Below are 15,131 nucleotides of genomic sequence, written 5' to 3' on the forward strand. Positions count from 1 at the left end.
CCATGAAATGTTCCAGCCCCCCCCCCCCCCCCCCACTGAAAAATTCCTGGCTACGCCACTGTAATTGATTGTTGCACCAAATCGCCCAGGCCTAATTTAAAGTCTTTCAAATAGTTCAATCAACCAATATAGGATGACACAAGTAGCTGACTAGTCTGTAAAATCATATTACAGTGACATGTGTTACTATTTTTGCCCTGGGTGGCGTTCCAGTTGAAAAAGAAATAGTACGGCCCTAGACTTCAACCGCAAACATTCCTGTTTTTCTTGACGTGTCTCCTTGCACCGTCCCATGATGATCTCAGTTAATGGGACCAAGCTTCAGCAGACATTTCAAAAATCCCAAAAGCCTGCTTCACGCATTCATGACCTTTCGGTGACCTCGCAATGACCCGAGCAAACCATTCGTCTTTCAGTTATGCCAGCAGACTAATAACTATCGCGACATCTCTTGTGTGAGACACTGACAGTGTTTTTTGTTCGTAATTGAGAATTATACACCTTTGTTTACTTTGATGACACATTTGCAAGTATCTTCAAAGTTGTACAGCATTGCTAGCTTGTGTGTATTCACTTTATGCTCATGCTAGCAAAATTTAACCAAGAGAACTTTTGACTGAAAGTAGTGGAGTCCTTACAAGTCCTCACAATCAAGTCCACCAGTCTTAAAGGTAGAGAGGACCATTTGCAGCTATCCAAAAAGTAACCGACAGATTATTGTTATAAAGCTTACTTGGTTTAAAGATAGTAATGGCACTAAACTTTCTGTGAAATTACTCCTTCTGGCATGCTGGCATTTTGAAGAAAACAATAAAAGACGGTCATTTCCAAAGATGTGTCAAGTGACACATTTTTGGAAATTTTCGTTTGTAGTTGGGCGAATCCATGCATGGGTACAAGCGTTGACATGAAGCACACGCACGCGGGGTTACTATTATTTGCCGGTTCATTGTGAGACATCACGTAACTACAATCGGCTGAATGAGAATCATGTCCAAAATGCTGATTTGGGGATTGTGCCGAGAGAGGGTCCAATTCAAAATATGGCATGGCAACTTTTTAATTGTAATCGAGATCCAGAATATCGTGTTCAAATACTCTGTTCAAAGTTTTTCTATGGTTTCTTCTCAGTATCGGAAATAAGACTCAAGTCACTCTGTCAAGTCATAGAGAAAGTAGACTCAGTAAACTTGGAACTTGATATCAGCAGCAAGCACACTGACTCCAATACTTCCCTTTAGAATCTTAATTATCTTATAGTGTGCATATTCATGGAATTCACACAAAACTGCATTTGACCTTCCATCTCAGTAAGCTCATGTTCCAAAATGACCCAAACATTTGAGGGAATTTCAGGGCAAGGCTGGTAATTTGAAATGCAAACTTTTTCTGCCCCCACGGCCAATGTGAAGTTTCAACTGAAAATTCTTAGGGAAATTATACATTTGCCTCTAAAGCAGATCTCATAAAGATCAAAACATCAGGCCAGTTAATTTTGTTGATTTGTATATTTCAGGTCAATTCCAGTCAGTAAGCAGTTTGCAAGAGTTTAATTCATTTTCAGGAAAAAATACATGTATATCATCCCTCCACCAACCATAGTCCCCATTGGGCTGGTAAAGATATTACTTTTGCAGATCAAAACTGACAACATAAGGAAAATCACTAAGTGCACTTCAACATAGAAATTCACCATGTTGGATCTGAATTACCGCGACCTCCACAGATCGCAGCTTGAAAACTTGTTCTATTGCAATTTCTTTGTCAACCTTATATTATTTTACATTTAAAGGGTGCTCTCACAAAACAAATTCTGATCTAAAGTTAATTTTTGTCAGCCTTTTAGAGATACGGTGGACAGGATGAGAAAGCGCTATTTTAGAGTGGGTAAATTTGGGTAAACAAAAGTAGTCTGGTTCCCTCTCCCCGTTGTCCTTCAGACTTCAAGGATGGGGACAGGCAGCTAGCAGTGAATCCTGCATATATAAGGAGGCTTTCCTCCTAATTTATGCAAATAATATGCATGATGTACTAGGTCTGAATCCCGCCTCCTGATATGCATTCAAAATCTCAACGGTAATGTTTGCGCGTAACCAGGCTATTGCAAAATGGCAATAGGCCACGAATGTGCAATTTCGGAGGTGTTGAGCTTCGATTTTTGCTGAATGCAAAAGTGTCTCTGGCAAATATCAATACAGAGAGGGGCATTACTGTTCAGTATTTAAAACCTATGCAGTTAAAATGCTTGAAATTTGCCTTCATGGAGACACTGGCGATTTTGCATAATTTTTGTGGTAAGACAAGAGTCAGTTTTTTGATAACCATGTGTTCAAATATCGTCCATGCTCAAAGCTGAATAGCCATTCAAAAATAAACGACCATGCTGCACGCGCAGAGGTGATCCAATCAATGGCTTTAAATGGGAGCTAGCTACCCGTCCCCATGGATATTTTTAGGGGGGGGGGCTGGGAAAAAGTTTAATACAAAAGAAATTCCTTACTTAAAATAGTGCTCACATTGTGTCCATCACAACACAAAAAAGCTAATGCATTTCCCCCTTTAAATTCCTACATAATCTCTCTCTTGCCACGGAGCCAGCCCAGTGACATCATCAACACCTTGAGCACGCTCATCAACTCTGATACGGAATATTCAATTATTTGACTCTATTTAACCTTTGACCTGCCATGCAGTGACAAATGACCAATGACAGCCCTTCGTCACCGTATGGATAGAGTCATGTTATATTGTTCTGCTTCACTTCATAAATATTCTCTTATGTACATGCAATAAAGTATCTATCAAAGAAACTCTGCCTGAGAAAAGGAAAATCAATTTGGAAGTCAATTACAGTATACATTATTTTCATGAAAAAGTTCCTGTTCAGGAACAAGTAATTTCAATGCAATGAAATTTTACTTGTGTAAAGTTTTCATGATCTACAGCTGAATGAAGGCCCTTTCATTAGTTTCAAACTCCATCCAAAGTCTCCTGTGTCTTAGATGCGGGTCAAACCCCTGAGATTTGGGGATCCCTTCTCACAAAAGCAAGAATCCAACAGGGCTTCTACATGGTGCCAGTGCTGGTTTAGACCGGGGTAAAGAGGCTCTACCCGCGTAAGAAATCCCAAATTTACGGCCAATAAGTCAGTGTTGTAGTACTCGTACTCGGTACTCGTACTCGAGTACTACTCGAGTACTTTTTTTTGGAGTACTCGTACTCGTACTCGAATGTCAAAGTACTCGTACTCGAAATGATGGTACTCGTACTCGGGCAGCAAAGTACTCGTACTCGACATGATGAAATTGTACCCGATCATCAAAATACTCGTACTCGAATAGCAGTACTCGGGGGGAAAATGATGTACATTGTAGCTGACTATAAACCACGGTCTTATTTTAACGATACTTTCAGTTTGAATGGTTGATTGGCTTGTGGAGAAATCAAAGTTTCCTGATTTTTCTCTGTGCACGTCCAGACAAACACATTTAACAGCTAGCTGTGAGTGGGTCTGTAAATCGGTCTGACTGGCCTGGGCCAATTACGCACAACGAACCATTTGCCGTATGGCCGTATTCGGAAATACAAGTACTTGTACTCGTACTTGGAAGTACAGTACTCGTACTTGTAAGTACAAGTACTCGTACTCGGAGACCTGTTCTTGTACTCGGAGGTACAAGTACTCATACTCGTACTCGGCAACCTAAGTACTCTGCAGTAATCGGTACTCGGAAAAAAAGTACTCGACTACAACACTGCAACAAGTGTACACAAATGTACAAACTAGTGTAAGTCAATGCCTTGTTGAACAGTGTTCGATCGGACCCAGTTCAGCTTGTGATAGACTGGTGTTGATTTCAACATGGGTATGCGAGACAGTAGTCTGAAAAGGTTTCTATACACTGTTTAATTCTTAGGAGATATTACAGTAATTACTGAACGTCACAAACTTATCAAATAGTTGAGACTCAATAAGTATTACGCCAAATGTGGATGGTTCGAACCCACACAAAGTCAAGTGAATAATTTCACAAACTCTCTCAACATAACACATTGATCATGCTGACAAAATAAGCACCATATACATGTACTCAGGACAAAAAAAAATGTAGGAAGTATTTTTTCTCAGGCAGAGGTTCTAGATGTCACTAAAACTAACCTAGGTTAAACTAAGGTCAGACTAAGGTCATGACCTGATGTCATACTTGGCGCAGGACCACTGGTAGGTCTGGACGAAGTCTGGGTGGATCCAGGGTAATTTCTTCCTGAAGAACAAACAGATAAATGAAAATCACAACATGCCAACAAAATTTGAAACAAAGTTAAAGTTTTGCCTCTTCGATTCATACTCTACAACGTGGTGCAGAAATGGCAGTCTTAAGAATTGGAGACAGCAATGAATGACATAAACATACCTTCTGGTATCATCTTAAAGCTCAGGGGAGTCAGGTTGGCGTAGCGGTACTTTCCCTGCCTTCCACCGCAGTGACCCGGTTCAAATCCCGCCTGGGCAAATGTGTGGATTGGGTTGTCAGTCCCTGCCTGATTCCGTGGGTTTCCCCAGAATATTCTTCTGGGCTTTTCCACCCACCTCTAAAACTGTAATTGCTTCTCACTGTCTCCTCTCTACAGGTTTCTTCAGGCTTTCGGGCTACATGTACAGTGCTTAGGGCACTTTTGAGGAATCCTTGGTTTCATTACCAGAAAGAAAGAAAATCTAATAACACCATCAGAGTGTTCAATTTTCTAGAAAAAAAAATGCTGAAGGGCGCACCAATTTCACATTTATTATTTTATTTTTTTAAATATCAATGGGAAATGAGTGAAAAAAAACCTGAACATGGATGTTTCTTAAATAGGCTCACTTTTGTCTACACCTTGGATTTTGAAATGTGCTCCTTCATCATTCTAAGTAGATGTATTTTTATATTTGAGATTATCATTTAACCTATGATCTGTGAAATACCCAGATGCAAATTCTACGAACACAACACATGTACCAGAAGAAAGTTGGGGATGGGAGGGGGGAATGGGGGGTACTGTACCTGTGGTCTAAGATTGGTGTATATTCTCATCATTCCTGCCTTCATACGTCTTCTCTTGGACCCGGGGATTTCAATGTAAAACTCGTGAGCTATATGTCCATCCTCGTCGTAAAACTTCGAACTGTGACAGGAAAAACAGAAACAATCAGAGAAACTCAGCTGATGAACGGAGGCTTTCAGATAAAAAAAAATAGATTCTTAAAGAAGCAAACATTTACAAGTTACAGATCAATTCTACAAAACCCATAGGCCATCAAAAATTCAAAAATTGAATTTGGTCTAGTTATATGGACACAGAACACGAACAGTAGATTGCGTTTTTTTACCACTTTAAAAAACTCCAGTGAAAGGAACACATTGCTTGCGCGCACTGGTACACACTATACAGCTCGATGCTGCCTGTTAGGTGCAGGGAAGCTAATTCAATCACAATAACCATCTCTGCCCTCACAGGTACCCATTTACTCCTGGGTGGAGAGAAGCAATGCGTGACAAAGTGCCTTGCCCAAGGGCACACGCACCATGACCCCAGGCTGGACTTGAACCCACAACCTGCAGCTTTACCTGCAGACCACGACTCCACGAGGCCACAACACTATGCTGTTTTAGCGCAACGCAGCTAAATTCATTCACAATAACCATCTCTGCCCTCCTGTTCCCATTTACTCCTGGGTGGAGAGAAGCAATGAGTGTCAAAGTGCCTTGCCCAAGGGCGCACACACCATAACCCCAGGCTGGACTCGAACCCACAACCTGCAGAATTACCCGCAGACCACCAGTTCAATGCTCTAGACCATGAGGCCATGGAACTCCACTAAAGTAACAAGAAATTATCCAGAAATAACAAGAAATTATCCAAATTTCATGTACATGAAACTTTAGCTGGTTGCCTGATTTTGCGGACTGAGTGTCACTTGCCAGCCAGGCAGTACTATCGTATAGGATTACTCCGTAACATCAATGAATGGGCTAAATCTGGACTTAAAGATTTTAAGTAAATACAGGCTTGAATCCAGAAGGGGGGATCGAACCCCCCCCCCCCCCAACTCTGACAACCCCCCCCCCCAAAAAAAAAAAACAAGTTAAAACAATAAGTGCATCAGTAACAATGTGCTGTATTACAATGTACCTATATTATCCGCCTGCCGGCAACAATCAGACATTACAAAAATCTGAAGGGTCTGACCCCCCCCCCAGATCCGCCCCTGGAATTCTTAATTAATTGAATAGAATTTTGTGGTCTCTGGGACCAGCTTTAATAGACTTGCTTCGTCTCGTTACTAAGCAGCACCCTTTGCTTGTAAGTGAAGTTGAGATTTTTTTGAGCTAGAATACAAATCATGTTTACTTAAAACCATGTGTCTGTTTCAACACGGGAATGATTTTGAATAGTGCAATGACCAGTCAGCTCTCGGTGAAGCTGAGTGCGGTGGCTGCTATCATAAATGTATGAGTAATAGCACGGTTGGCCGAGTACTAATTTCATGTTGCACTCTGGATTGACTGTCAAAAGGGGTCAAACCATCTATCATTTTCTTTATTTCTTTGAATGAGAGTTTTGAATGATGGTTGTGATTAGGGGGTGCTTGCCGCCACCTGTTTCTGTTTTTCAGACATGACACCGTGCGTAGCACACAGGCACATGTTGGAATATCCACGATGGCGCACGTCGGATTATCAATCTGATCTGGGGTGACGGAAACAGGTTGACTCATGATACTGATGATTAGGGCAAAGTGGCCTCAGAGTTGATTATGACACAGGTCTATATTTAAGGTCTTTGTCTCTGATGATTATCTTAAAGGTAGAGTACTTGCAGCTTTCCAAAAAGTAACTGAAGAAATTATTGTTGAAAAGCATACATGTACTTGTTTTAAAGACAGTAACGGCACTAAATTCCCTGTGAAATTACTCTTTCTGCCATGCTGTCATTTTGAAGAAAACAATAAAAGAAGGTCATTTCCAAAGAAGCGTCTAAAAATGCATTGCTGGAAATTTCCGTTCTATAAGGCCAAAAAAAAAAAGTCTCCGGTTTCTGGTATGGAGCTTGCCCAAAAAGTGGTGCGGCGACGCGGCTTCTTTTTTTTTTACCTATTTTTTTTGCTTCAAATGTCGGCTGATGACTGCAAATAGTGCCCGACTAAACTTAGTGTAAATATTATGGGAGAACAGAGCGGCCACATAAAGCTTATTCTCGATCATAACCCATCAAAAAACACGTTAAAATTGTGCAGCAGCAGGATTCCAGTCAAACCAGTGAGTTTGGCGGTTTTGAGACATCATCTTTCATTGAAAAATACACTTTTTCATTTTGCGCATACCAGAAACCGGAGACTTTTTTTTGGGCCTTAGTGGTTTCTTTTTAATTCAGTGAAGCCACGAATGGGTGTGGCACGCGTTGACACGACGCACGCACGCGCAGAGTCCGTTTGGTGCGTGACATCGCGTAGCTGCAATCGACTGAATGAGAACATGTCCCGGTCGCTGATTTCGGGTGCAATTCAAAACATGACTCGCCAAATTTGACTTGAAATTGAAATGTTATTTTTCTCGGAATATTCAGCATTCACTGAGCTAAAACTTCATCAGGCTAGTTGTTTAGCACGCTTCTTTAGATATTGAGCACTTTCGTTGCTTCAACAACAAAAAAGGAAAAATGACAAATGATAAAACTGGTACTACATGTAGGCCTATACATTGTACCTTTAAAAAATAGAGAAAGTTTTGCTTTTATGGTACATCACGTAACTAGGGAAACTGCTGGCGTATACATGTACATGTATGTAAGCAAGATCACAGACACTTGTGATGAAAATGTAGGATTGTGGGTAATCCTTACCAAAACGAACATGACTAAACAGCCAATGAACCTTTTGCACTGATGTAAATGTTTCATCTGACCTGAAAATGCTCACTAATTAGCTAACCCTTACTCTCTGAGGGTAGTTTACTGCATGTCAGTTGGTTATGCCAATGCCCTCCAGCTGCAGTTTATTGGCAGATAGTTTGTCTTAACAGTGAAGGCTCCAATTGGCAGGAGTTGGAGGCCCTGGAGGGTGCCTGATACTGACCAGCTGGGGCACTCACTTTGTTATCAGAGGACTCTCATTGTTCTCTGTGGCATGTATTGGAGTGCCTGTCCAGTTACCCTTGAAATGACATGGCAGATATTGGAGGGCCATGCAAAAAACATAGGAGATTTTCTTGAGGCACATATTGGCATGCGTTGGAGGGTCTAGTAGGGTAAGGGTTAATGTTAAATGCCTAATGAGTGTACAAGTTTAAAATCAGTCCTGATCAGAACTCTTATTTATTGTGCTTGGTACAATGGAATGCCTCATTTCACACCCCCCCCCCCCTCGAAAAAAATGAACAAAACAATTACACATGAACGTATAGTATAACGTACAATGTACTGATACATCTCGTGTCATAGGCTCATGACCACCAGAAATGACTAATATTACATGACTGCATGACTGTATTACAATTCATATGTTGTTGGTGGTTGTTGTACACAACCATCATGAATATATCCAATATATACAAAATGTACTGGCACTGGCACAGTGGTATAAGTGTATGGGTCAACTACAAGTGCATCACATAACAGATGTAATTAAAACAACACAATAAAAGTTTATTGTGCCATCAAAAGAAAATTTCTTTGACCATGCAACATGTGTGTTTTTTTTTGTAATTACACTTGTTAATTTAAAGGTCATGGTAAATGACTACATGTACATGTACACATCTCTTTAAAACTTCACACTTAACAAATAAGGAACTAATTATTTCAAACAGGCCTATAGTTTTATGAGCTCAAAACGTAGAACAGTGCACAGGATAAATATAAAACAGTACACAAATTTTGTAATGAAAAGGTTCTTGTTTATTTCTAAAATAACTTCTACAACCTTCAGCAATCTTCCTTCAATGCTAATGACCCTAGTGTTTTGAATTTTTTAAGTCGTTGGTAGATATTGAGTTTTTTACCCTGTTTTCCAGTGGTGCCATGTGAACTGAAGTGGCTTTATTGACATCTTCTCTTTCTTTCATAACAAAAAAACTTGCTCTTTTTACATCGTTTGTTTTTAATATTCCCAGCTATTTAGGTAAGCGGCTTTTTATTCTCTCATACAAGTACATGTAGGAGAGGGGTCCTGAAATATTCCTGACACTTTGATTAAACAAGTCAGGTGTGTTTACAAACACAAATGCCCCGCAACGGTGACAGTTCCCATGACATAACACCACTCTTTTAACATCAACTTACATGTACCTTGGTCACATGGAACATTCATTGACAGCATTAGTGTCTTCTGTAGGGTTTATATGAATAAATCCCTAATCCCTATAATCTCAGAATAAATACATGATTTCTATTGTTTTAGCCACTGTGAACTCGACCCTTGACCTTTTGGCCCCAAATTCAATAGGCTTCTTAGGATTACCAAGAACAATCCACAAACCAAATTTGAAGTTCACATGTAAAGTATTTCTCAAGTTATCGCGCTGACAAGATTTCTATTGTTTTAGCCACTGTGAACTTGACCCTTGACCTTTTGGCCCCAAATGCAATAGGCTTCTTAGGATTGCCAAGAACAATCCACAAACCAAATTTGAAGTTCATATGTTAATTATTTCTCAAGTTATCCCGCTGACAAGATTTCTATTGTTTTAGCCACTGTGAACTTGACCTTTGGCCTTTTGGCCCCAAATGCAAAAGGCTTCTTAGGATTGCCAAAAACAATCCACAAACCAAATTTGAAGTTCACATGTAAAGTATTTCTCAAGTTATCGCGCTGACATGATTTCTATTGTTTTAGCCACTGTGAACTTGACCTTTGGCCTTTTGGCCCCAAATGCAATAGGCTTCTTAGGATTACCAAGAACAATCCACAAACCAAATTTGAAGTTCATATGTTAAGTATTTCTCAAGTTATCGCGCTGACAAGATTTCTATTGTTTTAGCCACTGTGAACTTGACCTTTGGCCTTTTGGCCCCAAATGCAAAAGGCTTCTTAGGATTACCAAGAACAATCCACAAACCAAATTTGAAGTTCATATGTTAAGTATTTCTCAAGTTATCGCGCTGACAAGATTTGTCCGGACACACACACCCACCCACCCACACACCCACCCACCCACACACCCACCCACCCACGGAAGGACGAGGCGGAAACAGTATGCCCCTTCGGCTTCGCCGCGGGGCATAAAAAAAGGAACAATCTTTAGTCCCAATTTTTCCCGGCTTACTCTTTAGCATATTGCTCAAACTTTTTAAAACAAATGTCAGCACTGACAGTTTGTCCAGAATGGGCTGTTTCTTTTGAGGTTTTACATCATTGGGGAGACAGGAACTTCCAGGGGGCGTCCCATGCCAGAATAAACCCAGCCACGTCACATTGCCACTACTTAGAACAGGGCGAATGAGAAATCGTATTGTTCAAGTGCTCGAAACTTGTGCATGTAGTTTGTCTTATCAAAAACGCATATCTCAACAGCATGTTCTACATGTACATCAAAACTATTGTGTATTACCCCTTTCATACTTCTTTCACATCGAGCGTGATCAAGAGCGCACATAGCAAATATCAAACCATTTTTTTCCTCCGGCAACGATGCCACATCACCCGCCAGTGTTTAGCCGCCTTGAAAAATCTTACTCGCTATTTGCATAGCAAATAATGATAAACTGGAACGGTATAAATTGGGAATGACGTCGACATCGTGAAATAAGTCCAGCAAGTACTTTGTGAAACGATCTAAAGCCAAAAAAAAAAAAGTCTCCGGTTTCTGGTATGGAGCTTGCCCAAAAAGTGGTGCGGTGACACGTTTTTTTTTTTTTTTTACCTGTCTTTTTGCTTCAAATGTCGGCTGATGACTGCAAATGGTGCCCGACTAAACTTAGTGCAAATATATGGGAGTCCGGTGAGGCCGCATAAAACTTATTCTCGATCATAACCCCATCTAAAAACACGTTAAAATTGTGCAGCAGCAGGATTCCAGTCAAACCAGTGAGTTTGGCGGTTTTGAGACATCATCTTTTATTGAAAAAAAAAACGTTTTCATTTTGCCGACGCACATGGCTACGACGACGCGCGCACATACCAGAAACCGGAGACTTTTTTTTTTGGCCTAACACTGACGATTTTAGGCAGTAATTTTACAAAACTGGAAGATATATTTTCTGTGTATGTACCGGTACTTTTTCTGTTTCCGTGTATTTATTCAAGCACTAAGGCCAAAAAAAAAAAAGTCTCCGGTTTCTGGTATGGAGCTTGCCCAAAAAGTGGTGTGGCGATGCTGCTTTTTTTTTTTTTACCTGATTTTTTTGCTTCAAAATAATGTCGGCTGATGACTGCAAATGGTGCCCGACTAAACTTAGTGCAAATATATAGGAGTCCAGAGAGGCCACATAAAGCTTATTCTCGACCATAACCCAATCTAAAAACACGTTAAAATTGTGCAGCCGCAGGATTCCAGTCAAACCAGTGAGTTTGGCGGTTTTGAGACATCATCTTTCATTGAAAAAAAAACTGTTTCATTTTGCCGACGCGCACGGCTACGGTGACGCGCGCGCATACCAGGAGACTCTTTTTTGGCCTAAAACTTGGATTTGTAATGTTTGATAAGTGCTTAGCACCATCGATATCAGAATTTTAAATAATCAATATATCGGAAATTCAATTTGATCTATCAATTATCATTAAGACCATAAATATGACCAAAAAAAAAAAAAAAAAAAAAAAACACATTCTTAAGTTCAAATTTTCTACCGCTTTCAAACTTTTTAAATTAAATCTCACAACTCCAGAACGGGCGGTTTCTTTTGAGGTTTTACATTGGGGGGGGGGGGGCACCGCTTAATCCAGCAAACATGGAGCGACGCCACTTTGCATTTCGTGATGTTTTTATGTCGAGTCATAAGCACAAGTTGCCGCAGAGTTTTATTTCATTATACAGCAAACATTAAAACACAAAGTAAAAGTACAAACGGGAGATTTATTTCGACGATAATATGACGCATTTTCAATATTTTTGATATCATTCCCCAATATTGAAAATTGAGGATTTGGGATGGTTAGGGTTAAAAAAAATTGCAATCGGCGATATCGATATTAAAATAATATGGAATAATCAAGTAAGATTGATATATATCGACGGTGCTTAAGTAGTCCTGGCAGTGCACGTGGCCGCGTGGTTGCTCAGTCCAAGATCCACCGTCTAGGTTGGTTTGGATTGGAGAACGCAGGGTCGACTGCATGATGTGGAAAGTGACCAACAGAGTCTTAAGTTCCGACTCGCACGTATTCTATTTTTCGATGGATCGGTTGACATTTGGATTTTTTTCCAAAAACAAAAAAACACCAAGTGGCAGCCAAAAATAAAGCGGGCGGAGATTCTAAACATGTATTTTTGTATTTGGCTATAATGATAAGCAAAAAACCCAAATAAACGGTAGGCCCTAGGGCATAGTCATATAAACATGAAAACAAATTGAAACATAACAATAAATGTGTGAAACAAATCTTCAAATATGATATAAAAAACCTGTGCTAGTATTAAATTGTTAAAGAAATATTATTTTACGATTGAAATTCAGGGCAGTTCTGCAAGTGTAAATAGTGTCACTGTCAGTGTGTACAGTATGTATAATCACTCACTTTATTTCTTTGCTAAACCCATAAACGTGGCTATACATAGCCATGCTCTATTCAGTTTTCTGAACTTTCGAAATTTCTAACGTACGTGATGATGTGGGCTCTCTTTTTTCCCCTCGAATTTCTTTGAATGACAAATCCTATGCCACCATGGCCACTGGAAGTTCTTGGATAAACTGTTATGAATGCAAGAACTGAACATATAGTGCTTGCTAAATTTCGGGACTGTATGTGGAAGGTTAAGGTCTCCAACAGGGATTCCGAATACGTCGAAAGTACAGAGATTATGAACGGAGCATGGCCATGGCTATGTACCGGTATATTACTACCCATGTTTTACCATGCTTATGGGTCTACTTCTTTAAACGTTTTACCACCATGTTTGTTGACTTTTATTTTGTGACATCATTGGCATTTATAACACAAAAGGGGAGTCAGGTTGGCGTAGCGCTAGCGGTACTTTCCTCGCCTTCCACTGCTGTGACCCAGGTTTGAATCCCGCCTGGGCCAATATGTGGATTGGGTTTCCAGTCCCTACCTGATTTCGTGGGTTTTCCCCAGAATATTCTTCTGGGCTATTCCTCCCAACGTACCTCTATTAAAAGTATTAAACTGTAATTTCTTCTCATTGTCTTCTCTCTAAGTTGGTGTGCCGTGTGATGTTTCCCCTGCCTGCAATACCAACTATAAATACAGATACAAATATAACATAATACAGAGACAAAATCCACTTTTAAATTATTTCACCTACCAAACTAGTTGGCGACATTAAGAACATACAGGTATGTCGTAGATAAAGGGCAGGGTTTTGAATTTTCAATGAAATTTCGGGGTAAAATGACGATGACAACGACAGAACGCAATACAAAAATAAAGATGGCGATCACTGCACGATGTACCGTGAGCACGCAAGTCGCGCTGCACGGCACCAACCGGCCTGTAAACCATGTGGGAAAATCGTAATTTCTACCCCAAGAAACTGTTCAAAAATTACCAAAAAGGTGTCATTACATTGAGAGAAGTCTGCTTTACATGTAGGTTGACAATGTCATTTTTTTTTTAGTAATAAAAACAATCTTGATTCTAATTTGATCGAAACAAAACAGGTGCCGGGAAAAGTTCCATACTCGGATGTCAATTTATCTGCTGCCAAACATATTTATTGTCACCTCACCTTGTCATTTGAACCAAAAGAAATCCAGGAAGCTGTGTAAAGGTGAAAAAAATTTACTCAAAATGTGTTTTTAGAGCACATTTTGGATGCATACGTCGTGCAGAACTAACTTGAAGCAGCCGGTCAAAACTGATTGTAGTGGCTGAAAAGACAGCGGTACGTTATACAGCGGTACGTTATACACGCCTGCCAATGATAGTGCAATACGTCATTATGAATATTTATTTTCTCATGAATATTTAGTTTATTTCAATGGATACTTCAAATACGTCCAAAGATTGAAGATTGCAACAGCGATCGTGCGCGGCCTAGCGGTTAAGAGTCTCGTGTATCAAGCAAGCGTCAGAGGTTCGAATCCCGATGAAGTAACTGACTGATTAATAAATAGAAATTAAGGAAAGGAGAGGGTGAGAGTAGAGGAGGGAAAGTGGAGGAATAACCATAAAAGATGTAACTTTTGGCGCTAGAAAATTAATTGAAAAAAGTGACGTCCGAGTATGGAATTTTTTCCCAGGTGCCCTCTACACTACACGATCGCCGAACTATTTACCTTTTCCTTGTGTGTACAAAGGGGTTAACCCTCAGCTTGCCGACAGCCACACACTCCCCGTCCATGCCGTCTGTCCCATCACCTCCCTTCCTAACGCTCCCGTAAAAATAGTTCGTGATCGGTGAAGTAATCGAATTCACGACGGTCGAACTCTTACCACCCATTCCTTCGACCTCTCTGTATTCTTCTGTCTCCGAAAGACAACGTTTGTACGACAAAGTGTCCCTCAGCACGTGTTTGACACTTCGGATCCTCCAGGTGGTGGATAAAGACAAATTTCCTTTGGATTTTGAACACTGATCTTTCGGGAAAAAAATCTACATGGTAGCTGCCATTTTGGGTTTGTTCGTGTGTTTGTGCCATAAATTTTCATTACTATTAATATTGCGAAATTATAAAGCTTTTTATTTATGCCGAGGTGGGGGAGCAAAATTAGGATTTTACTGTAGGCCCTATCGACATCTGAACCGTCTTAAAAAACTGTTGTTTTTAGTTTTATGACGCCATCAAAATGCCGCCGGGGGGGGGGGGAGCCCCCCTCTTGCCCCTCCCCCACCCCACCCCAGTCAGCGCGCAGCACACCCACTATGCGTTCCACATTTTCCCCTTGAATGATTAAAATACAGTCTTATGGAAAAAAAACTCGAACTACATGTATATATATATTTTCCCTGCAGCTTTTCTGGAATTTCACT

General features: G+C 40.3%; 1 protein-coding gene across 1 annotated transcript; it reads right to left on the minus strand.

Moving 5' to 3' along the window:
* Nucleotides 1-4,113: 4,113 nt before the first annotated feature.
* Nucleotides 4,114-14,808, minus strand: LOC119732117 (tumor suppressor candidate 2-like). Its single transcript, XM_038205510.1, has 3 exons — nucleotides 14,437-14,808; nucleotides 5,046-5,166; nucleotides 4,114-4,265 (listed from the first exon to the last, which is right to left on the minus strand). The coding sequence occupies exons 1-3, from the start codon at nucleotides 14,598-14,600 to the stop codon at nucleotides 4,200-4,202; spliced, it is 351 nt and encodes a 116-aa protein (XP_038061438.1). The 5' UTR covers nucleotides 14,601-14,808; the 3' UTR covers nucleotides 4,114-4,199.
* Between the last annotated feature and the right edge of the window lie 323 nt (nucleotides 14,809-15,131).

This window comes from Patiria miniata, unplaced genomic scaffold (genome assembly GCF_015706575.1).
Source record: "Patiria miniata isolate m_02_andy unplaced genomic scaffold, ASM1570657v1 HiC_scaffold_24, whole genome shotgun sequence".
Lineage (NCBI taxonomy): Eukaryota > Metazoa > Echinodermata > Asteroidea > Valvatida > Asterinidae > Patiria > Patiria miniata.